Below are 24955 nucleotides of genomic sequence, written 5' to 3'. Positions count from 1 at the left end.
GGACACTGGGGTTACACCCCTACTCTTTTCGAGAAATGCCCTGGGATTTTTAATGACCACTGAGAGTCAGGACCTCGGTTTAATGTCTCATCCGAAAGATGGCACCCACTACAGTATAGTGTCCCCGCCACTATACCGCGGCATTAGGACCCACACAGACTGCAGGGTGAGCGCCCCCGCTGGTCCCATTAACACCACTTCCAGCAGCAACCATAGATTCCCAGGAGCTCTCCCATCCAGGTACTGACCAGGCTCAACCCTGCTGAGCTTCAGTGGGCTGTAAGTTGAGAGCTGCAGGGTGATATGGCTGCTGGCATAAATATGTACAAGTATGTCCATACATATTTATACTTCCAAACGAGACACTGCTGTAGAAATTAACACTGACAGCTGAGCTGTGTTCCCACTCTGTTTCATGTGTGGTGCTTTCTTCACGAGGGCAGCCTCGCCACGATCCCCCCCCCCCCGCGAGAACCCGCGCGGCGAGCCCTTGCCTTCTCGCGGAGCCGTTCCTTCAGGGCGTTGAGGTAGGCCTCTCGGTTCTCCTTGTTGACCTCCATCTTGTAGTTGAGCTTCTCCTCCGCCATCCTGCTGAAGTTGTTGTTTTCCTCCAGGGCCTTGTGCAGCACCTCTCGCTCGTGCTCGCGTTTCTCCGCCAGCTGCTTCAGCACCTGGGCCTCCTGGGACTGCAGAGAGACACACACATGCGCGGTCGGTTTCCTGCCAGGTGGGCGCGCCTGCCTCAACCCCTCCCCCCCCCCCAGAATGCACTGCTGCAGCCCTCGACAGGACGCCAACGAATTGTGTGTCAGGCCTGGCACTGGCGCCCAGCTTTCTCATGCATTACTGGGTCCTGAAAGGTTTGAAAGCTTCACACTGCAGAGATCCCTGCTGCAATGTATTAATACTTAACGAGCAATCAAGGATTGACAGCATTCCAAGTTTGCCCTGGAACTAAATAAAGCTTCTCTTATTCTCAGTAAAGACAGTCCCCAAGAAATCCTGCTTCTGCTGTGGAACACATCACACTGCCGTTACCTTACAACTCCCAGGTGAAGCTATCTGAAAGTTTCAGCAAAACCCCTGAATAGCTTTGCCCTTCTGGTACGTACAGTCTTTTTGAAAGAAGAAATCAGAAAAGACCAAATGACTGGATGGAGATCTGAACAGTGGGCAGCTTTGGAGTGCAGAGCTACAGTATGTATGCGTGAGTTTTTTAGGGGAGTAAAGATTGATTTCTCTTTCAGAGAGTACACACGTAGCAACAAGATCTGAAATGACTGCAAAAATAACTTGCACGCCGTGAGCTCAGCCGCACGTGCTCTGTGGGGGCCCAATCCCAGAGCCAGGAGCTTCTCATGCAGCCAGTGAGTCAATTTAACTCAGACAGATGGCGTGTGGCCTGGCGTTGTGCAGTTTCTGGCGGATTGTACCAGGCTGTGCTGCGAGATTCGCCTTTTCATTTTTTTTTCACACGGAAGGGCTTATGGAAAAGGGATTGAACAGATTTCCCCCCAAAACACCTTTAACAACAGTAATGTGGTTTACAAATGTTTGCTTTAGCTGCAGAGCTGGAGGAAAATGCCTGCCAATATTCTGGTTTGTTTTGCAGATTTCGGTATAGTGTACCTGGACAGAAAATCAAACTGTGTCTGAGAATTTTCTTACAGGTGACAAAATCCTACACGTTATTTTTAACAGCTAGGATAATAATTGTTAACAATTACATTCCTGTCTTTCTTACTTAATATATCTTATTTTTTTAACACTTTATATAATAATACCTCTATTTGTTCCCACTATTCAATTCAATTCAGTTCAATTCAAGCTTTATTGTCCCCTAGTGGAAATTTGTTTTATGGCACAGTCAAACACAACACAATGACAAATATACATCATCAAAAGGGAAGAGATTACAGGTGTGTTACAGGAGAAAAGAAACAAGAGACAAGGTAGTTACTTTGCATTGTTTAAGAGTGTGATTGCAGTGGGAATTAAAGATTTCTTGAGTCTGTTGGTTTTACACCTGGGGGCACAGAGGCGTCTCCCAGGTGGGAGAAGTGTGAATTCACAGTGGAGGGGCTGAGACACACACTCCCTGATGCTTTTGGTTTTCTTAGTCACCCTCTGTTTGTAAAAGATGCTTAAGTTGATTTGATTATTCCCGATTATTTTGCAACTTATATTCACTCATTTACCCAGCCTATTGCAATTACCGGTACTTATGTTGCCAAACCAACAAGTGAAGCAGTATGTTTTTGTCTTGTTTTGTTAACAAAATGTCCTAATAAACAGTCTGGATAGGGGGAGTGTAAAAGCTATCAAGAAGCCACTAGAGGATGTTCTGGGGCTTTTTGAAGCTTTTTAATTTCTGTACATTTTGTTTTTTATTTTGTTGTCAGCCTATCTATGAAGATGAAGATCTCAGAATGTCTGCAAATGAGAGGAGTTTATTCAGGCCAGCTGGTTCAGTAGGTTGCTAGTAGCTAATTGATCCTAGGATCTCATCCAGGCATTTCTTCGAAATCGTATTCAACCACATGGCTTGGCAGCTTGTTGCCTACTTTGGGTGAAGAAACACCTTCTGTTCTCAGTTTTGAATGTATTTCCACTGTTTCTACTCGGTCCCTCTGGTACAGGTTTCCCTGTTGACTCCATAGTGCTGCCTGTGCCTTTGACTACTTCTGGACTTCCGAATGCGGTGCACTGAAATGATTTTCTCTGCAGAGCCTCAATTATTCTTGGACCATAAAATCCCCACGGAGTTAATCGCCCGTGCAGGCTGAGAAGCCAGCGGAGAAGATCAACCGCCAAACGCATCAAGAGTTAAAATGAATGGCGGCAGCCATCACACTTACAGAGATTTGCCATGAATTACAACCCCCAGAGCGAAGGGCGCTCTGAGCCATGGGAGGAAAAGGCAGCAATTATGCCATTAAGATTCAAAATCTCAATTCTTATTCATCACAGAAGAGAAAGCACTGTGCTCAGGAATTAAATGAATTTTTAATGGGCCTTGCTCTTTAAATATTAATCTACAGTGAGCAGAAATATTTTAATAGGATTTTTGTTTACTCCTATTTTGGCTGTTGTTGTCCCTTTCTTTGAATTTTTAAAATACGATTATATGCCTAAAATAAAAAAATTCAGAGCTTTCATTAAGCGGCGCAATCTGGGCTCTTGGTTTTGTTTTGTTTTTTCACATTATGAAGATAAAACCCCCAAGCGTTCTCATGTGCCAAAGAGAAGCAACTCCAGACAAAAGACCTTGTGTGGCAGCGTGTCTACAAATAATTAATTAGTGCATTGATATTATTTAGGTAGCTTAAAACATGCTGCTGGAATGAATTACATTTTTTAAAAATGTAATAGTTGATCATGTTTTCAGGATCGATTCTGCTAGTGAAAAACAACTCATTAATGGTAGGTTGTTGGACCATCATGTCAACTATATGCCATATAGTTTGTATTAATAAAGGAAATGTGAGGCTGTTACCATGGACAAAAGATCAACTTTAGGCTATTATGTACAGTATATGCTATGTCACTTAGACGAATGGCCAAAAAGAGTTGAAAATGTTTTTCTAACATTTAATCCAATCTTTAGGAAGTTATTTGTGAAGATATTATTGGCTGTATAAAGCTGTCTTCAAATAAAACGTTAAGGCAAAAATAAAGATTCATGCCACGAGCTTAAAAGTACCAGCTGTGACCTATAAACCAGTGGTATTTCACCAGGGCAGTTTTGTGTTTGAGGTCTGTCTCAGCTTGGATAGAGTCAAAACTGAAACCCAACCACCTGCAGCAAATTCCAAAGTGCCATATTGGAATGAGCCCCCTACTGAGTGTGTCCAAATGTCGGGGTCTCAGCGAGCTCGTGTACCTCCTGCCATCCACCAAAATAAAACCCCTGCCGAAGAAACATGCCGAGATGTCCGTATTTTATCTTGTGACCAATGTTCCCTCAAATTTTTAATGGCCTGCGTGCGCAAAGATTTCAAGTTGTGCGAATTTTTGTCCCCAGTGACAAAAACTTGTGCGCACTAAATTGAGTGTATGGAAAATTGTAAACCTGAAATTATTTTTTTGCTAATATAGTCATTCTCATAGAAGCATGGAGATCCAAAAGACTGGGACAGTGATTCAATGTCCCCAGTCATCGAGCATAGATATTGATGATCGAGTAGCAATAATAATGCACACAGCCAAGTTGGGCCTCTCGCAGCCCGTCTCATGTGGTCAATTTAGCATTTTTCAATTGACGACCGTGTTTGTTTTATTATTATCATATTTTGAGGGGAATTTAATTTTTTGTGCGCAGTTCTATTTCCTATGTGCGCTGATTTCAAAACCTGTGTGCGCGCACCACCGCGCACAGCTTACAGGGAACACTGCTTGTGACCTTCCATCTTGAAAACCAGGCTCTTCACGTTTTGTTGCCAAGGTTACCTCTGCTTTCACCTCTTTACTAGCTGTGCACATTTGCCAGGATGAAACAAAAAGATTGAAAATCACCCCCAGAGAGCCTTATATGGGAAGAACAAGCTGCACATTATTTTCCTCTTCTGCCTTCAACCCATTTCCAATAAAGAGATGAGTGATGCTGTCTGTCAAATCACACCTCATAGACTCTGGTTTAGAGTGGCATTTTTTAACAAATCCGAAAACACATGATAGATCATACTGTAACTGATATAAATATCCTACACTCTGTGTTTTTACACTACTTTTATATATATGCTTTTAGTAAGTCAAGCATTAATATTAGTATCCTGTGGCTGGAATAAGGTTATTCACTAATTTATGTAGTGTAATCAATATTTATGGTTAATCTCTTCTTTTCTTGCCAATGAAATGATCTTGTCTAACTCTAACTGAACATTTACTGATCTTATTGTTAATTACTTAAGATTTCCTAGTGTGGGGGGGTTCTCTATCCCATTGGTGGGAACACCCAATCTTGCGGTTCTCTGTGCCAGTGAGCTCTCTCTTATATAAATCAACCCTTAATTGATCTAACGAGCTAACAATCAATTTGTTCTGTTTAGGATCTCAGTTACATAGTTGGTCTAATTGTTTAATTAACTGTATAACTGTAATGGATCTAACCTGGTTCAGAGGTGTTTAATAAGAAGCTGTACCTTTAATGAAGTAAATGCTTTGAGCACTCAGCCACAGAAGACCTTAAGAAATATCCCATATACAGCATGTCTAATTTAAGAAAACAATTCTTGGTTAATTGGCTACACAGGTTGAAACTCAAACCAGAAGATACCAGGCCCTCCAGGACACTTTGGCTCAGAGGAACCAACAACACGTTAGTCCATCTGCTCGTACATCATTTCTTTTTGGTACAAAGCACAAGCCACAAAGTCCAATAACCTATCAGGGGGTCACTTTTCCCCAGGTTCATCATTAGTTTGTTATGTGTTTCAGCTGTAGATACTACAGTACCATTGGGCCTCCCAGTCTGGTAGCAGAAAGCAGCCTTTCGGAGTACTTGGAAGCTGTGCAGCCAACTCTACACGTCTGCCAACATGCAGAGTCAGTTGATTCCATTTTAATTAAAACAAATAGGTCCGGTGCTGGAGATGCTCTCTTAATTCAACAGCCCATCCATCATCCCACTAACTTTGAATGCAGCAAACAACTACAGCAAAATGAGGGCAAAGCCAATTATACTGGTAGTTTGCTTATATAAATGGAGAAGAGTTTTTTTTTTCTTTTACACACCAAGAGTGCTTGGATATTGCAAAGAGACGGCAGCTATTGTTTGAACTACATTCACCGGACAAAGGGTCACATTTAATTAAAAACAGGAAGCAGAAGCTTCCAGAGACGCTCAACCTCTGCCACCATACCAGAGAGCAGAGCCTCGGAGATGTGCTGCCACTGACATGTTGGGGATGCATTTTTGTTTTGGAGCCGGTAAGCAGCTTAGCAGCTCATCCATCTAGAGAGGACATATTATAAGAAAAATGTAGAGCTCGAAGAACAGCTAGGGTTTTGTTATATATTTCCCACAGCACATAAATACCAGAGCCCTTTTTACCTTACAGCTGCTTTTGTGTGTCTGTTTTATGGTGTCCCACATATTTAAGAATACCCACTACAGAGTCCCACCTCCAGACATGTGTATCGCAGTATATAATAATGCTAACCTGCTAGAACTCTGCACCCCTTCGGTAGCCCCTAAAGTGAAAGTAGGACTAAACACTCTGGATGGGATTTTCCTTTTAGATTAACTTGTGTCCATTACATGTTTTTTTCAAGGAGTGGGCCGTCTGCATACAGATCCACCCGTTGGGAAAATAAGGACTTTTGTTCATTTAAAATAATGTGGAATCCAACAAGACAGAAACAAGAGGAATTCTACCAGCCTGAAAATTGTAGCCACTACTTCTCTGTAGTCTGTTCACGGCTCTTTTTGCATTATGTTTCTTTTTAAATGGGTTAAAATCCTCTATATTTCTTTTATTCATCCTGCAGTCAGTCACTTAAAATGGAGACCGCACACATGCAGTGATGTCTCCATTTTAAGTGACTGCAGTGATATTCTGGTCCTGACGTACCTTTGTAATTTTCATTGTTGCCTGTGGTAATCTGTGCTGTCTAATGCAGCAATAAGAAAAGTGCTGCAGTGGGGGGTAAGTTTCGAGAGCAGAATTTGTAAGGTAGTCTCTTTCAGACATCTGCAAGGTAATATATCTATCAAGCCTCCACTCTTCACGTGACTATAGGACAGTAGCTGTTCCCCCAAGGTAACTGTGCCTCGACACTTTTAATATTCAGCACGGCAGAGATTGTTGTGTCACACAAGAACGATAATTGGTCTTCAGTGTGCTCATTAATGCAGAAAGCTGTTAACCCAAAGAAAATGAAACAGGGCTTCCAACTCAACTCCCTGTACATCAAAAGAAGAAACGCTTCTGCAAGTTCTGAACTTCAAAGAAAGATTTTCTTTTTTTTCCCCCCAGATCGCATTCATGTACAGTATAAGCTCAATCGTGTAGAAAGCAGCCCATACAAAAAGACTCGCGTTTGGAATTAAACTGGGGGATGTTGCTCTGTTGGTACAATTATTTCTACAGAGCTACGTTCAAGGAAAGAAGGATGAGAATGTTTAATCTGCAGCACTTCTTAGGAGAAAACCTAGCAATTTTGCTGGAGGGGTGTCTGTCTTTTAGTTTAGGTTCTGCCGACATTTGTGGGCAGCCTTATGAGGAATGAAATCACTTTGGACGTTGGTGAGCTGAGTATGCTACTGCTATAGCAAACCTACAGTTGACCTCAAATGCAAATATCTGGGATGTGCAGTCTTACCGCTTATGTGCTCTTCCAGTGGCTCAGCCGTGCTCTTTGTGTATTACACTGAGTTCAGGTTCACAATAGCTGCCGTCTTGGCTTCACTCTTATGCTTAAGAAACTTAGCTGGGATGAAAAACACGCCTCCGTGTGGAACAGAGGCCCTGTGACAACAGTGCTGTGCTCTCCTACCTTCCTCCTTTCCTCAGCTGCCTCCAGCCTCCTCTGCAGCTCGTCCAGAGACATGTCCTTCTTCTTGGGAGGGGAGGACAGGGACTGGGGGCGGTCTGGGGACAGGTCAGATGGGGCTTTCAGTATGACCTCGAAGGACTGTCCAGAGGCCCTCTTATTGATTGGCTTCACTTCCATGTCTGCTGAAGAGGCGATAAAAAAAACAAACGACACCGTTAAACAGCTCTATAAAAGTCCTTCATGGTTACAGCACGTGGTTTCTAGCAAAGAGTATGGAAGTCTGGTAAAAAAAAAAGATATAAACCAGGGCTATCCATGGCACCTGCAAAATAAATGGTAAAGCCAGCAAAAATGGCAAGGTTACCGTGGCAACCCTTCATGAAGTCAGCCCTGCTGATTTAAATTAGGAATCTGGATACAGATTCTTTTGATTATGTTTGATTTGGGTTCCTCAGTCACTCAGAAATGGCATGGTGGGCAGTGGTTATTATTGCTGTTTTGCAGTGCTGGAGCCCTGGGTTCAGCTCTGTACCTGGGCTGCTATTGTGTGGGGCTTGTATGTTATCCCCATGGTCCCCATGGTTTCCTATGGTTTTCTCCCACAGTCCCAATCCCTACTGGTAAAAGTGAATGTGTGTGTGTCTGCCCTGCAGTAGACTGGTTTTCTTATGTCTTGTGCCCGCTGTTTTCTGGGATATGTTCAGTCTTCCCTGTGACCTTGAATTGGAAGAAGCAGTTAGGAAATGGATCATCACCTGAGCATAGTAGCCATAAAAATTTACACTTGTACAGTATGTACGTTTTTCAATTGTTTCATATTATAACTTAATAGTATAGTAATAGGTGGTATATTACAGTAGAAGGCAGGAACATTTTTACATCTAGTTTAAAGCGTTTCTACATTTTAAAAGAAATGTACCTCCATTTTTCCGTCTACATCTTTTAAAAGGTCCGCCATGTTAGTGCCGTCAGAGCAAATGAGTTTTCAGCCTTGAACTTTAATAGTCCGTTATTGAGTCTTTTCGGTGTTGACAGTGATGAGTTTTACGATAATTCAATTTTATGCTGTTGTCTTTTAATAAAAGTAGACTGCCATGGCTTGTAAAATGTCTTCCCCTGTCTGTGCCCCAGCCCTCCCTCTGTATATGTCGAAATACTAACTGTAATCATTATAATAACCCAGAGGCAGCGCTATCAGAGAGAGACGGAGAATTCTGGAAAGGGCCCGTTAAATAAAAGCAGCCTTCTTAGACGTATTAAGTATATGGCAGGTATTACATTTAATGTTACTAATTTGCAGTTATTTCTCAAGACCTGCTATTAATATGTGCACACATTTAAATAATTTGCATACACACCTCCAGTGGGTGGAATGGTAATCATTTACATTTTTACTGCTGGGTGAATAAATGCAGGGAAAGGGGAAATCTGTTTTTTCACTTACAGTTCAGCATTAACATATACAGAATGGCAGGTACACAATACAGGTACTTACTGCTGATTAACTGGCATCCATTTCAGTGGCTGGATAATTGCATTTTTAATGGAAACATGATACAATTCACCATAATCCATTGTTAGCTTCAATGTACACCTTGTGCGTGCTTGGTGCAACTCATCTTACATTTTGCGTGTAGGAACATTTAGTGAGGACAATTACTCATAGTCTAGATTGGAGATTGTGAATATATAATGTAGCCTTTTTTGCAGAATATGCCTCTTCTTCTGTATTTTTCAATATAATAGGTCTTCTGTAGACCTATTAACCGATTTTGCATTGACACGGTTTTCTGAAATTAGAAGCTGGCCAATTTTAAAATGCTATTTATTTACCACGGATGAATCACTAACGCTGTAGCACAGTACAGTCTATGCTGTTTTATCTTGTCTCGTCCTGTTCAGGCCTTTTGCCAGTTCTGTGCTGCTCTTCCCAGACAGAGTGCAGTTTCTTATCACACGGCGCTCATACTAACCTCCATACTGGTAAATGCTGTTAGGGTGTGGCTGTGAGTAGAAACAGGAGCAGATCAGGGACAGCATGGACATCTCCTTCATCTTCTCCTTGTAGGCTGAAAGAGAGCACCAGACAGTCTCAGAAACACCAGGTGTTTTCAAGCACAACAGGCATACCAGATATGGAACAAAAGGTGTGACAATCACATTGTGTGTGTATGAACATTTTACTCAATTTCTCAGGACAATTACTCCTAGTCAAGATTGGAGGTTGTGAACACAAAATGTCGCCTTTTTTCCCAGAATATGCCTTTTACTCTGTATATGATACAGTATGTACGATGAATCGCTACAGAGCAGCACATGGGCCTAGGGAACTCTCAGAAAGAGGTTTGAACTGGATGCGTAGTTAATTTCTCAGCGATCCCTGAGCCCTGTCGCACCCTCCCTTGAAAAAAATCACTAGACTGCTTTGGTATGAAACCTCCGACGAGGGAGAAAAGGGCCATTTTGATGTTTCTTAATGCTGCCAACCATTTTACGTCCAGCCGAATCAGGTCGGGAGTAATTTGACGTTTTTTTCTTTCTCATTTGTCAGCTTCCAATGGGACGGCGTGCCGAGCACTCTGACTGCTGAGTGTTTCCACACAAACTGTTTCCAGGAGCGCCAGAGAGCCCGGCTCATGCTCTGGGGTCGGGACGCACTTTGGCTCCAGTGCCTTTTGCGAAGAATAGCACGAGTAGCCAAGAGGATTCAAATTATCCTGAAATAACATAAATGACAATTCTTTTCCAATTTGTACTGCTGCGGCCACTGGGATGATATACTAGACTAATGGAAAGCTGTTTGCTGGTCTTTTATGTGCATGCGTATTGGTAAACACAACCTTGCCAATAACAACAAGTCTAAGCATTAGAGAAAAAGGATTTCCAGTAAGCATATTGGTTTTCAAAACAGCTCCAAGCAAAATCTCTTTATATAAAGGCAAAAACTTTATACACTTATCTGTGCTAACACAGAGCTCACTTGTTCGAGCCATAACTTATGTAGCAATTACCTATACATGATATTTATTGACTAAAGTTCATAGGACAGATGAAGACTGTCATGAAATCCTGTATCATCAACGATGTGGTTGTCAGCGTTGGTCAATGTGACGGTAAGAGAAATGTTTTTTTATTACTAGAAGGTAGGATTTAAATTTAAGTGTCCTACAGCCAGATGTCACGACACAATACTTCTAATGAGGTGACGCTGTTTGATGAGGGACATGACTTTACAATAAAATGTTGGCATCCCAAGCACTAATTTCCAAGACCACCTACTGTATCTTGTAATACCACCATGTGTGGTGATATTGCAAAAAGGGCTTCATTTGCTGTTATTTCTGTATTCAAATATTCATTACTATGACCTTCCTGCTGTCAAATTTCAACAAAAGAGAAATGGCTGTTACAGCAGAAGTCACATCCCCAGGTTGATCTGAATGCAGTGCCGTCAAAGGATTTTTTTGTGCAGTTCTCCTCATTTAGGTTAAGGGCTGATCACATGGTATATAAGAAAAAAAACCAGCAGCTTCCGCTGTTCGGAATTCATGTCAGTTATAATAAATCACCACTGCAGCCTGCAGTAGAAGTGAATTCAGAGTGGTATTGCGATAATAAGAAGCACAGACTTCATGGACACCCTTCTTGAGCCCCTGTCTGAGCCTTCAGTAGCTTTGCTTGTCATTTACTTTCTTAAAAGACTTCATGGTAATGCAAGCGTGCCGCGAAATGATCGGCCCGGGAGATCATTTGTTTCGCTTACATTTTTCCTATTATGTGATAAAATGAAGGCAGAAGAAAAGCCATCCACAGCTCTGTACGTCTCCCGCACAGTAATAGGAAGACGATCAGTGAGCGCTGTTAATGCATGCACGCTCACGGCTCCCGCCTTTGAAACATTTCATGTCTTAACGAATTCTGAGATTTGGAGGGAGTGCTGTTCAAGATGCAAGCCTTCCTGTGACACTGTCAGAACGTATCGGCCTCCAGAGGGAACAAGCTTCGCAACTGAGATTAAAAGAGGCCTCATCTGCGAGGACAGCAGTCTCAGACGTGTGTCATGGGGAGACTGTGTTTCGAAAGAACTGTTTTGTTTTATTCTCAGCGGCAAAAGTTCATTTAGAGCAACAAAAATTCAACCTTGCTGTGCATACAAAAACAGTAATAATTAAGCAGCTTTAAAATGTTAATTAAGAAGGTGTATTCCTTTATTATCCCTGTTATTTTCGAAGTCGATTTATCACATTAAATGATAATTTAATAATAGCCTGCCGAGAAGATGGCATTAGCTGAAATATGGAGCTACCTTTTTTTAATTGAAATGTGTCATTTTCACTCACTCTTCGTTGACTCACTTCCTCACTGTTCACTTACTGTGGAAAATGCTAGAATATGAATGGGCAAAGAACAGGGTTTGTGCTGTACATCACGTTTCCCTAATTAAACATTTGTTTTAGCACATGATTGGAAAAACCAGGGTGAAGCAGATCTCTTGTTCAAAAATGGCCTGTGCAACGAAGATGGATAAAGTTCTGTGTCATCAAACAGAATGATGGACTGGCGATTTGGTATGTTTTTTATCAGAGGGCATTTTGATTAAACAAGCAGCCTGTCCTGCTGGTCACTTAAAATACAGATTTCGAAATCCTTCCAACAAAGCCAGAAGAAGAGTCCAGAATGTTGGGCAGCACTTGCTTCAGGCTGACCAGTCGCTGTGCTGGTTGTGCAGAAGCAGCAGGACACGCAGCCTGATCTGCGCAGCTCTGACAACACTGCCGTCCCTGTGTTACAACTGATGTGATCTGTGCGCCCCGTTCACATTGCTCCCACTGAAAGAAACCAGCTGCAGGGAGTGAAGGGACTGCCAGTCACTGTCACATCAGCTGAGCTTGCACATGCGAGTGGCTGTGGCCCACATGGCTGGCAAACAAAGGTCAGCTTTGATTTGAAAAAGCAGCGTGGAGAAAGAAAACTCCAAGAAACAAACAAGACGTGAAGGCTGGCATTAAAGATGACCCCTTGAGCTGATTTATCTGTGTTTGACCAGCGTTGTGCTCTCGGGGAAAAAAAGAGCTGTATAAATCACTCCATTTTTAAATAATTGGAATAAAATTTCGGCCAACGTTTCTATCTGTGACGTTGAGAGCTTAGTATCGTAAGAAATTGTGGTGGAAGTACATTGCTACCAGTGCCTGTGATAGCTGTGTTCTGCAGCAGTATATTCAACAACTAAGGTTTATTCCATGCTGACAGGTGAAGAGAAAAAACACAATGTTTCAGCTGGGGAGCCTCCTTCAGGTGTTTCCTGAAGGCTCCACAGTCGAAACGTCGCATCTCTTTTCTTTTCCTTTCAGCATGGAATAAACCTTTATCTTTTCCTTTGCAGCCGACGCACACTGACGCAGCTCCCTACTTGACTGTAAGAGAACGTTTATACTGTCTATGCTAGGGTTATGTGTAGCTTAGTCTGTATGGAACTTTCTTTTATTTTCCAAGACAAAACAGGGCAGGCATGCTGTCCAGGAAGCAGGGTGGAGTGATGGTTTGGGCGGTAGGTTCATTTTTGGAAGGTTGCAGTTCCTTTAAGTGCTTCACATACTGTAAATCGCCGCATTAAAATGCCACACTGTACAAATTTTAAAAATAAGTGGCTTTGGAAACAAAATGTTAGCCAAGTAAAAAAAGTGACATGAGTCACCTGTACTTGGACAAGCTGTTTTAAATGTAAAGCCTAAAGCATTTCTGCACACAATTCTAATAGGTAACAGATCAATACTTCACCTTGGACAATTCCGTTGGAGTTCTTATCCTTTCCAGACATCTGAGGCTGAGCGTAAACTGAAAATAAATACCAAGCAACATCTTTTTAGAAGCCTGTAACAAAGTCTTTTTAAAGGGCCAGGGAATCTTAGCTGTCTGTTCCTGCTACGACACTGGGAAGTAAGGTGTTGTAAACATTTCTGTACACAATTCAAATCTTTGCGCAGAACAATTTGTGAAGTAATAATTATAATGTATGCACACCTGTCTTCAGTTTTTAAACAAATCAAAGGCTTGTTTATCAAACAGAAAATAAACCAAAGTACATCTAAAGCAAATGATCAAGCATTGAAAGGACAATACATGTAGATTTGGGATGAACAGAAGGCAGATCAGGGAAACTGTTATAGTGAAACACCGAAATGAAAAAACATCCTGACCATACAAGCTACAACAAGCTGTGTTTACAAGGCCTAAACAAGCAAGATACTGTAGTTCACATCTGCTAACTGTCTTTAAAAAACCCTGCACAGAAATTCACTGCTCCTGTCAGAAAGATCAACAGGACCCAAGGAGTAAAGAGAAGTGTATTAAAATGGATTTAAAGTATTACAACCTAAACTGAAAGGATTTGTATTTAAGACAGAACATGAGTCACTGCCTAACGCGAGTCTCTGGAACATGCTGTCTAGTAGGGCTGTTGTTGATATCTTGGGCTTCTTCCAAAAACAGCTGCATGAGACCACAAGATAACATTCTGGAAGATAACATTCTGGATGTCACAATCCAAACAGGCCTATTCGCCTCCTCTCATTTGTAACCTTTGTTATTCTTGTTGTTCTTGGATTCTCAACTGCTGCTGTTCCTTAAAACCCGTCTCTGATTGATTAGTGCAAACCTGCCAGAAAAGGTATCCTTCAAAAATATGAAACAAGCCTTTTTTAAATTTCACCAAGTTCCACGCCATGTTCTCTGAGTTGCGTCAATGACAGTAAGTATATGATGTACAGAATTGACATGCTGATGACTGAAAATGTGGGGTGAGCCTTCAGTAAAACTAGTCTTTCAGAGCTTCTATGACAAAGAAAGAAATGGATTCGGCCAAACCAAGTTCAGCAAGCTTTGGAAGTTGAATGAAAACTTAAAACCTGGCAGGTTACCACCACTTGAAATAAAGGACTTATCAAAAATCTCCAAAGATTTTTCAGGATAGGGCTTTAAAGAAATGTGGTTTATTATAAATAACAAGGGAATAAGCCTATGCTCTTTCAATTGTCATGATCTTGTGATTCAAAGTTACGTCTAAATCAAAGCGGAGTGCACAAAGACATATTTTAATCACGTGTTAAGAAAAGGGACTTGTCATGAAGCTGCAGTCTCAGGGAATGTGTTTGATTAGAAAGGATGTGGTGAAGTAACTACTTCAAACAGCGGGCCATGGCAGTTTGTAGTGTTTTGTTAAACAAGACTTTTTTCATGTCTTTCCTAAATACATCAAGCCAAACAGTCATCTTTAATGATGAATAACATTGAGTAGGACTTTCTGCATTAAGATATGCAGGGCTGGGAAAAAAGGAATTTTAGAGAACTTGTCCTATACTATAGTATAGGACGTATGATAATTAAAGATACCCAATTAGTCACGTTCAGTACCCAGTTTGACAAAGGATGTACAGAGGATGTCGTTGTAATTGCTTCTTAATAGCTAATTAGTAAGTATGAGGAAATTACTAATTAAAGCTGACTAGGCTGTCCTTAATTGTAGGAAAATTGGTTTATTATATAAAAACACAACTCTAGCCTCATTAACATGTTGCAGCTTCTGGATGCCTTTTTATGTGTGTGCTAGTCATACATTAAGGAATCATTAATGGTCTGTAAGAAAATGTGGCAGCAATTAAATAAGTGGACAAGGCTCTGTAAATTGCCTGGGACTAGTAGCTGTCTAATGGACAGGTTAGCAATGCATGTTAGGATATGCAAATAACGGAGACTTCTTTTTCACCACCAGACACGAACAGTTTAAAGTGGTAGGAGGTTCCTTCCTTTGGAAGAGATGTAAACCTGAGACCCTGGCTTCCTTGGTCATTAAAGGTCCCATGACACTGTTCATAAAAGTAGAGGTGTTAACCTTGGTGTGCTGTGTGAGGTTAGCCTCCTATACGATTTGAGTATAAATGAGACACACCTGGCTTAACTGGATAATTGACACTCAGTGGGTGGGACTCCACATGTGGAATAGAGTTCTGTAGGTAACTGACCACTTTGCTTGATAAGTGAGATGTTGTATATTACCCAGCCAGGAGGAAAAGGACAACTAGTCTGTGTCTAGTTGCTGGTAGGAAAGGAAGATGGTGCTTGTATGGGACTCCAGAAACCCCTGAAAGCACAGGTAAAGTCCTATGGGCTCCTGTGCTTGAACACCAGCAGAGGGGCATGTGTTGAGTGTGAAGGACAGAATGGCTGTGGGGGGGGGATACTTCTGTGTTTAGTTCAAAAGGTTCGTGTCTCACTTCTGGAAGGTGAAGTTGAGAAAACTGGGTGTGAAAGGTTAAACTGAGTTAAGATAATCGATTGTCTTTGTAGTAGAGGGACAATCCAGAGTTGCAGTTCAGAGGAATTCTCCTGTTCTGAATTGCTAAGACTCCTTAGGTTGACTGAGGAGGGAGAGTTAATTTGAAAGGGATATTACAGACTTCGCTACTGAAAATCTGTGTCAATAATAACTGGACAGAGTACTGGAATTCTCCACAGCTGGAATGTTTCTTTTCTTCTCTCTTCAGCATGGAATAAAGCTTTACTTGTCCCTTTGCAGCCTACGTATGATGAGGCAGCTACATACTTGAACTACTTCAGACCACTGGAATGTCTTGAAGCTCAGGAGGGTTCTGCCCACAAGACTCCATGATGGGCCACCCCAATGCCCACTCCTTAAGGTGATATGCTGACTGACTGCTTTGTGGTTGCTGGGGCACCTTCACTACAGTACATCCTGGCTAAATCCTACTCTGGGTTTTACGATCTGGCCTCCCTTAAGATTTCCCCCTTGTTTAAATTGGAGGAGCAGCTTCTCTCCTTCGCCTGATCTGCTGTGCGATAGGTAGCTGGTGCTTAATGACTGCTCTGTCACCCAGGTGGGGCTGCACTGTGGGGGTGGATGAGGGGGTCCCCTCATCATGTAAAGGAGGGGGGGTCTTTCAGGATGGAAAAATGCTGTACTGATGCAGGGAATTGGGCAGTGTTACAATCTTATTCTTTTTTTAAAAAATTATTTTGAAATCTGCCACTACCTCATAAACTAAGATGCCTGAAGAAGGCTCCACAGCCGAAATGTTGTTTCTTTTCCTCCTTTGCAGCCTACGCATGCTGACGCAGCTCCCTACTTGAACTGCCTCATAAACTAGCCTCTTTGAGGTTAATTCTTACACTTACACTTTCTGCAAATCTTTCCCTTTGCAAATATGCTGAGTATGGGAGGCCATGTGTGCAATAGAAATGAGAGAAAAAAGCAGTTCTTTTCTGTTTCTCGTTTTTTCTTTATGGGAGTGATGGCACTTGTCAAGTTCGACATAGCTCAACATTAAGACAAAAAGCTGTGAAATTACCCAGAACGGTGCTGCTTTTGGCTGGGCTGCCTGTAATTAAATTCCCAAGAACCACTTAACTGTCAGAAACATCACTGACACAGGAAGTGGGAATCTCCTTGTTTCGTGTACTGTACTGTATGCAAATTGTCTGCAATAGCAAAACGCAAGTTAATTAAGTACGCATGGTCCATCCTGTGAGTGTCAGTGCTGCTGCTTACACTGAGGGGTTAATTCTGCCATTGCAGATGACTAGCTAACCCTGGCTATCTGGCTTGTCCGAGAGGCACACGTCTCTGTGAGAAACAGGTGGAGATTTATTGGAAAAACAGTTTCCCTTTCCCAGTGACAAGCATTTCATATTTCTGTGCCCCATGACCTTGTCAAGTGGAGCATGTTGTGCTGCCTTTTAAGCTGTCAGACGAACATCAAATGTTAATACAAAACATCAGTAAATGAGATTTATGAAGATGGGGAAGGCAGTGCTCTGGAGGAATGACAATGAGGGGGCTCTCCCTCCCCTGGAGACGGCCTGCTGTGATCTGGAGCCGGGGGGTGGGGGACAGGAGGCAAAGACAGAATGACACAAAGCCAGGCAGCGAACAGGAGGCACGAGGGGGTTTGAGGAGTTTTTTGATAAAATCCCAGAGGATATATTCACCCACCCCAGTGCCCCCATTTGTAAACTCTTGCTATTGGTCTGTTTTGTTTTTTTTTCCGAGACATGATTGTAGCCAGTCCCCACGTCACAGGGCGGAGGAGAAAAAAAAATTGATGGCTGGAGCCCATTTCAAAATGGAGACGGCGGAGGCTAGCCGAAACGTAAGAAATCAATAGAATAATCAAACCTTTCAAGGAGCACTTCAATTAACTCACAGTGGCCGCTCTTCTGACAAATGGCAAGTGACGTGCGAGGCATTAATCACCCCACCTGTGCCCCCGGCTGGCCTGGTAATGCAGTAGGTTTGCATGGGGTGGACAGTGATGGGAGGCACTTATTTGTCATTGTCACAGCTGGAGATGAAATAGTGCATTTTTCTCCTCAGTGGCTTCCAAAGGGCTGATTGACACTGAAGAGGACCCCCCAAAAAAAAGACTAAAACACTAAGACTTCAAAGTAAAATGTTAGAAACCCAGTTTTCAGGTCAAAGGTACGCTGTTACTTGTACTGACAATGTTTTTTGGGGGGATAGTTTACAGCTGGGTTGAAGAATAATCGTTTTCTGAAATGCTTTTCTACTAGAACAATGGGGTAAATGTATCATAACTGCTCTGAGCTGTTGTCAAACCCGTAATTGACTCTAATACGTAGATTTCAAATATTAGAGATTTAAAGTCAAGATTTACATTGACTTTAAATTAAAATCAAGGCTGATATGAATTAAAACATGAAGAAACGTGTATGATGGGGGATCTTATTCAGGATTTCAAACTCAAATTCTGAAGGATCATGTTCCTCATGAAGGGACACCCATTTCTCCTTGAGATCGAAATAGACATACTGCATATAAGTGTCAAACTTATCTTGTCGAACTGGGTAATTAACATGTTATGAAATATAAATAATTTACTCTTTGTTTAGCAATCAGTCATAAATACAAGAATGGTTACAGGCTAGAGGAGGCCATTTTGCCCATCAAAACTGTTTGGTAGATACTAGAAAAATACTGTACTTCCACACTCAAGGAGAAGATTTTTTTCCAAATAGAAAAACATAGGGCAGACGTTTCTAACAGCCTTCTGCTGACCTCCAGAAGGACCTCAGTTATCTGAGCATCACCCAGGAGGAGTGAGAGGGGCTCCGTTAACTGCACAGGGGTCAGACTGAGGGAGCTGGTCCAAAGCCAGAGCTTAGGCTGGTGAACGGACCTTTAGTTTCACCACTGAACTGCCTATCCCCAGAGGAAAAAGGCCGGGTTACAGCACAGGTACATGGGTAATATCTCATCTGCTGTGGAGTGTGGGTCCCCAGCACACGTCTTTGTGTCAGAAGAGTCTAGAAGGTTTCTCTAAGCCTCAATTCTCATGGCCTCCTGAAAGGAGTTAATTAGCTTGATTGGCGCTTAAGTGGATACGTGTCCCCTACACAAGTCCAAAACTAATGGTGACTTAAGAAGACCTACTATTTATACTTGCAGACTAAAATATAGCCATGTGACGTGTTTCTGGGAGGATCAGGAGAAGGAGTGACACTGGAGAGGAACTAGTGATGTTTCCTCAGTCACTACTGTTCCATATTAAATCAGCCAGATGAAAGCAGCTCTCTCAGTGCAACAGCCATTTATTTACTCGCGTTAGACTTTGGAAACACAAGCTTTGCTTGTTCAAATGTGTAGCAACAGGATCCACAGATTTTCTTTTCCCAGTACAGTCGAGAGTTACATTTAGCCTTGTATGGTATAGATTCACATTTCCTGTCATGGGCACTGGTCCATATTCAAAGTAATAAAGCTTGCGGGAGGGGGAAAGGACATATACAGCAAGTATGAAGAGAAAACATTACTCATTTTCTGTTACAGGCCTGTGAACATAATTTCAACAGACATCCTCATTAAACTCCAGTGAGCGAAGCTACACGAATGGCAGACTTAACGTTTTCCTACATGAGGCGAAACACCAAATTACTTCTGGATGTATGTTTGCAGACACAGTGGATCAGAGAGATTCCTTTTTAATTATCTGGAGGCACTACTCTTCTCTGTCAGATCATCATATTTAATCTAAAACACGCCGAGCTGTAGCCAGAGGAAAATCAGCAAGAGACGACTGTTGCTGTGTTTTTGCACGTAAGGAAGTAGAATTAAGTTTAATTTATGGGGTGTGCTTTACAGCTACAGTACCTTTACATTTATATCTATACTTCCAATAATGCAGGACGATAAAGACAGAACATAGAACCCATCCTTTCAGATTAATATAGTAATTTCAGAAGCACCCTAAACAAGATGGTCTGTGCAGCAATAAGTGTTCAGACATTTACTGCTCACAATTCCATGACTTTAAGACAGACGTGAGTGCTCTCTTTACAATGTCGATGTGAGGGAACGGCTGAGGTGATGTCAGCTTAAGCCTTCATGCGATTTATCGGCGTTAAACAGACATGGTCCTTTGAAGTGTCAATGTTTCTGGGAAATCAAGTCAAAGAGTGAGGCTGGAGATGAACAGGAGGAGATTCTCTTCTTTGGTCAGTACTGTCAGACTTCATCCATGCTTTCACACAACTGGAGTGGGCCTTGTGTGTCTTTCTCCTTGGTGTTCAACCTTGGATACAAAATGTTTGACTACTCAAGCAACAGCTTTTCCCAGTCGACTCCTAATCCACACAAGTGCGTACGTTGCATACATCTCTTCAGTTGATTGACATCATATATATTTTTGGTTCTACAATGAAAGCTGTGGTAGTATCAAAGAATTGCATTGGAATAGATTTGATCTAGTATTCGATTAGCTGGGCCTTATGTATTCAGTGCACAATGCTTTGTTAAGGGAATATGTGCATCTAAAATGCATTCAATGATATTAACTCAGGAGATCTGTTAGTAAACGATTTAAATATTAGCTATTTACTTAAGCATCCCCAAAGCAATTAATAACCAATCTAAATAAGTAACAGAAAGGAAATGATCATTCTTTAAGATATTCTCTGTATTAATGCATTGTGGACATAGAAAATAATACACATACTGGAATACATTCTTGTTGAAAACATAAGAAACGTACACCATTTCTGTAACTCGCAGAATATGCCTGTTCAGATTGAGATCCTGTCTTTCAACAAAATATAGCAGCTTTTAAACTTCACACCTAATTTAAGTAATCGCCGTGAACGATTTACAAAATACGACACAGACTAAACTAAAAAGAACTGGACAAACCCAAAAAATGACTAAAGAGTCACGCTAAAGATACTTAAAGCGGTAAATCCGAACCCGTTTCGTTTATTGCCTCCTTGTGTGGCCTGCTGTGCCCCAAGCTGTCGGCACATTTGAATGAAGAAAACATTAGTAGTTGCACTGGCGGATTCAGATACTTTTAACATTAGGATTTTTTTCTGTACTGCTGCAAAGTACATTAACCCTCTAGTCTTGCCTTCTTGCTGTAGGTCCCTGCAGTGCTAAGGCTCATGCATTTTTAATTCAGCTTTCTCTGCTTCAATTGATTCTCGCAGACAGACGGGTTCCTTCGCCTGCATTTGCTGCACCCAGGGTTTTTTTTTTGGGGGGGGGGAACCTCTGCAAGGTCAGTGGCGACCCACTCCTGGTGCACGAAGAACAGCAGGCAGGGCAGAGCTCACACGTCAGGAAGGATTAGCAGGAGGAGGGATCCCAGGCAGCAGGGCAGCACGACCCCCTGGAGCCCTCCTCCTCTGGGAGCGGTGCTTGCAATTAAAATGAATACGGACCCAGGCTGAATGGCTGGAAACCGCATTAGCCCTTGTGTTAATGAGAAGTGGCACCAGTGAGCAAATGAACCCAAAGCAACATTCTCCCTGCATAGAAACAAGAGTCTCTTAAAGGGCGCTTGCTAGACAAGCAGGTTCTTTTGGTCTTTGAGCAGAAAAAAAGGTTCTGAAAGTGTAGTCGCTTACCTATACTTATTCTTCAAAACAGGTTTAGCACCAGTGGTGTAGCCCATAAAAAGTGCTTGATAATCAGCCTCCTGCAGAGCCTGGTGAGAGCCAGGCCCCACACAGCTGCAGTCCAGAGAAAAGTGCGCTGAATTCAGCAGATTGAAGAGTTTGACGACAAACGTGAAATACGTGACACTTAAAATCTGGCCATTTCAAGAAAGAAGATCAATTAAGTCAATCCCCCCAAGTTATTTAAACTCTCGCAAATTTACATTGACTGTTTTGAAGCTGAGGCAAAAGTGTTGAACCTTTCATGTGAAAAAACGATTAAGCCTTTCCGGAGAACAGATCAATCAAAGTGGCCTTTGCAGGCTTCACTCCTGGCTCTTAACTTTAAAAAAATCCTGAATCCTCCTCCCTCCTGATCCATCACACCTACAGAAATGAGTAAGTTCCAGTGATGGCCGAAGACACCCTCCCAGATCCAGAGAAGCGATAATAAAGAACGGGACTGACACAGTGGAACATTAAATCTCTCTCCTCAGAAGCACAACACCCTGATGGCGCATTGTTATTCTAAGAGGCTGGCGGAGGATGGATCCAAGCCGTTTTAAGGTTAAACCATTCAGTTTTCTGACGTATATTTGCGCAGGCTGCCAGGACTGTGTTTTATGTGACCTTTTGATAAAGTGTCTGGGCGATAACTTTGAATTTATAGCGAGTGGCAAAGAGAGGTATTTCAAACCTGCCAACTCCAAAAAGTCCAAAAAAAAAAACGTTTCTGTTAAATTGCGCTCCAATGACAGCCTGTCTGGCCTCGAGATTTGTTTTCAGCAGTGTTTCCTAATCCCGCAAAACAACACATCCGTGCTTTTAACCCACTCTTCATCAATGTCAGATTTGTAAATACGAAGATGGTGTAGAGGAGCAGCAGTTTCTCTGAGCCGCTGGTGAAGGTGTGAGCTGGGGGTGTGCAAGTCTGAGACCAGAGCAAGAGAAAATACTGTAAGTACCAGCATCCACACGAGGCAGTGAGAGTGTGATATGTTGTGGCTGTGGGCGATCTTTTCTGTCTATTAATACAGACGAGCACTAGTCTAATGACTGAGTCACTCTAAGCCCAGTGAGAGCAGTCTGAGGGTTATGATTAGACCAGGAAAGACTGCGGTTTGCTTTCCCATACAGATTTTCCCATACAATTTAGCACAGAAAAGCATGGTACACTCTCCCTTAAGGTTATGGGTATAGAGATGGAGAAGTCAGTTATCCGGTCATTTAAGGTTACATCTACAGGGAAATCCATTGACTGACCAAGTCGGGGTTGGAAAATTATTTTCTCCTGGACTGATCCAGCCTCAGCCCTGGTTTCACAGTTCCCCACTCATTCTACTCCTAGTTTATTGTTCAGGCACAAAGATCCAGCTAGCAGGGGGTTCACATGTCTAGGACACTGAGAAGGACCAGCCGCAGATGGGTTAGATCAATTATGTTACTTCTAGGTTACATTGCACTAAACAATATGTAGGCAGGGGTGTTAGTAGTAACACCTTGTACCCAGAACAGTTAAAAAAGCCATACAAGTTAATCATTAAAGTATTACGTTTTGTAAACATTGTTTGTCAAGTTGATTAAATATCTTACAATGGCATCACTAAGTTTTACCTACCACTTGTTCATTGTAGGACGTTTGCAGTAATGTAGGTTCCAGGACACCACCAATGAGCCTGGAAACGTACTGTATGAAGCACAAGGATTGTGTGGGGACAGACTGTTAAATTGCAGGGAACTGGACTATGATAATGGTTCTTCTCTAAGCTCAGAAACAGCCTAATAATAAGAACAACACCAAGTATACACACACAGAGCACATAACAGGATTAAAATAAGTCTTATAATTTATCAGCTCCATAAAGCCAAGAGTAAAGCAGAATTCTATGTTAAGAGCTGAAGTGAAAATATAGGTCTTTCAGCAAGTTCTAAAAATGGATGGGCAAAGAGTTTTGCTGAAGAGAAATTGCTTAAGTCTCTATTATCAATTGTGTGGAGCGTGGTCTCAGGGAGAATCAGACTTGAATCAGCAGATCTTTGATTAGGTACACTCATACAATATGTCCTTAAAGTAATATGGAGTTGAACCATGCATTGCCTTAGCAGCAGAAGGTTATAAATTACACTCTAAAATCCACACTACATTTCACAGGAAGGTTATACAATTTACACAGCAATATGCTGAGGCAGAGTAATTGTAATCAGCACATGAGCTGCAAATTTCCGTACACAGTGAAGTTTAATGAGTCCTTTAGCTCCCCAGTCGTCAATAGAGTGAGCCATTTTTCAGCTTCACATAGGCAAAGCAAGCGCCTTAAGTGGGAAATGTTACGCAGGTGGACAAAAGCTGGCCTTATGACATGTCTAACACGAGCTTTCGATGACAAAACAAGGTCAAAACAAAAATAAGAAGGTCATGAGCAGCCAAAACCTGTTATTGAAGAAGTAAAGGTTTATTCCATGTTAGAAAGAGAAGAAGCTCAATGTTTTGGCTGTGGAGCCTTCTTCGGGTGTCTGTTATTGATTAGATAGTTTTAAGAGTCTCCCATTTTGAATCATTAGATAAGATGCTGCACAGTTGACCTTTAATTAAATGTTCTCCATTCCTGTAGGTATAAATGACTCTAATACATTCACCTTGGAGACAGAGCTCAATTCAGTACCTGTCTGGCACTTAGAACTTGATGACTCTTGCTTTACCAGATTTTAGCGATGTATGCCTCAAATATTCTGCTCAATTCTTCAGTTCCAATGTCCAGAGTTTTGCAGTCTTGTAGTACCCATCTGTTCACATATCAGGTTTGCTGCACATCTGTGAACTACTAGTAAAAACAATCTGGTGTCAAGGTCTACTGAAAGCTTGCCAGAAGGAACAATTAGAGACAGTATGTGTGTGCCCAGTGATGTCTGGTGAAGTTGCTGTTCATTAAATCTCGAAACAGAACCCACACCAGCAATAATCATATGCAGCCCTTGGAGAATGTTCTCCAGAAATTAGCCCGTCCAATCCGTGCCAAAGGCAATTTGAGATTTCTGAAGGACGTCTCCACTCAGTAAATGAAGAGGCATGTAATGTCTGAGTCATGCAGTCTCTGCTACTGATCTGTCCCTTTGAGAGCACTGAAGGTCATTAGCATCCAAACCTAATTTCCAGCTCTGTGACATTATTTACACTGGCATCTCTGAGTTGAGGTCTAAAGGCCGAGACACTGCGAGGCTGCTCTCAATTGAGTACCGTCAACTTCAATTATACAGAGAGCTGAGATAATTTTCTTTGTCTTCCCCATGGGGAAAAAATATTTCTTATTGGCGTCAAGAGTAGCCACGATAGCTGATAGTGTGGATTTTCTGAATGACCTGCAGGTATGTAGTTTTGCCAGCTGTGCTTCATACAATAAATGCCTGGGCAATGGCTTACTCTTTTTTTATCACTTAGCCTCTGACTAACATACCTAATGAGCTGTAACTGATAGCCAATATCATTGGGGTTATGTAT

General features: G+C 42.0%; 1 protein-coding gene across 4 annotated transcripts in view; it reads right to left on the bottom strand.

Annotated features, from left to right (window-relative positions):
- stmn3 (stathmin-like 3) overlaps positions 1 to 24955 on the bottom strand; it is a 40677-nt gene that overhangs the window by 4922 nt on the left and 10800 nt on the right. Inside the window, exons 2-5 of one of the 4 annotated variants that reach the window (XM_088607722.1) lie at positions 13279 to 13335; positions 9471 to 9566; positions 7498 to 7676; positions 488 to 686 (exon numbers count right to left, since the gene is read on the bottom strand). In XM_088607722.1, coding sequence (XP_088463848.1) covers positions 488 to 686; positions 7498 to 7676; positions 9471 to 9566; positions 13279 to 13335 — 531 coding nt within the window. Of the gene's footprint in view, positions 1 to 487; positions 687 to 7497; positions 7680 to 9470; positions 9567 to 13278; positions 13336 to 24955 lie in introns of all 4 variants that reach the window. The other 3 variants (XM_088607721.1, XM_088607724.1, XM_088607723.1) reach the window with 3 other exon arrangements.

The sequence above is a fragment of the Lepisosteus platostomus genome, chromosome 15 (genome assembly GCF_059453375.1).
Source record: "Lepisosteus platostomus isolate fLepPlt1 chromosome 15, fLepPlt1.hap1, whole genome shotgun sequence".
Lineage (NCBI taxonomy): Eukaryota > Metazoa > Chordata > Actinopteri > Semionotiformes > Lepisosteidae > Lepisosteus > Lepisosteus platostomus.
This window is presented reverse-complemented; position numbering and strand designations above follow the sequence as displayed.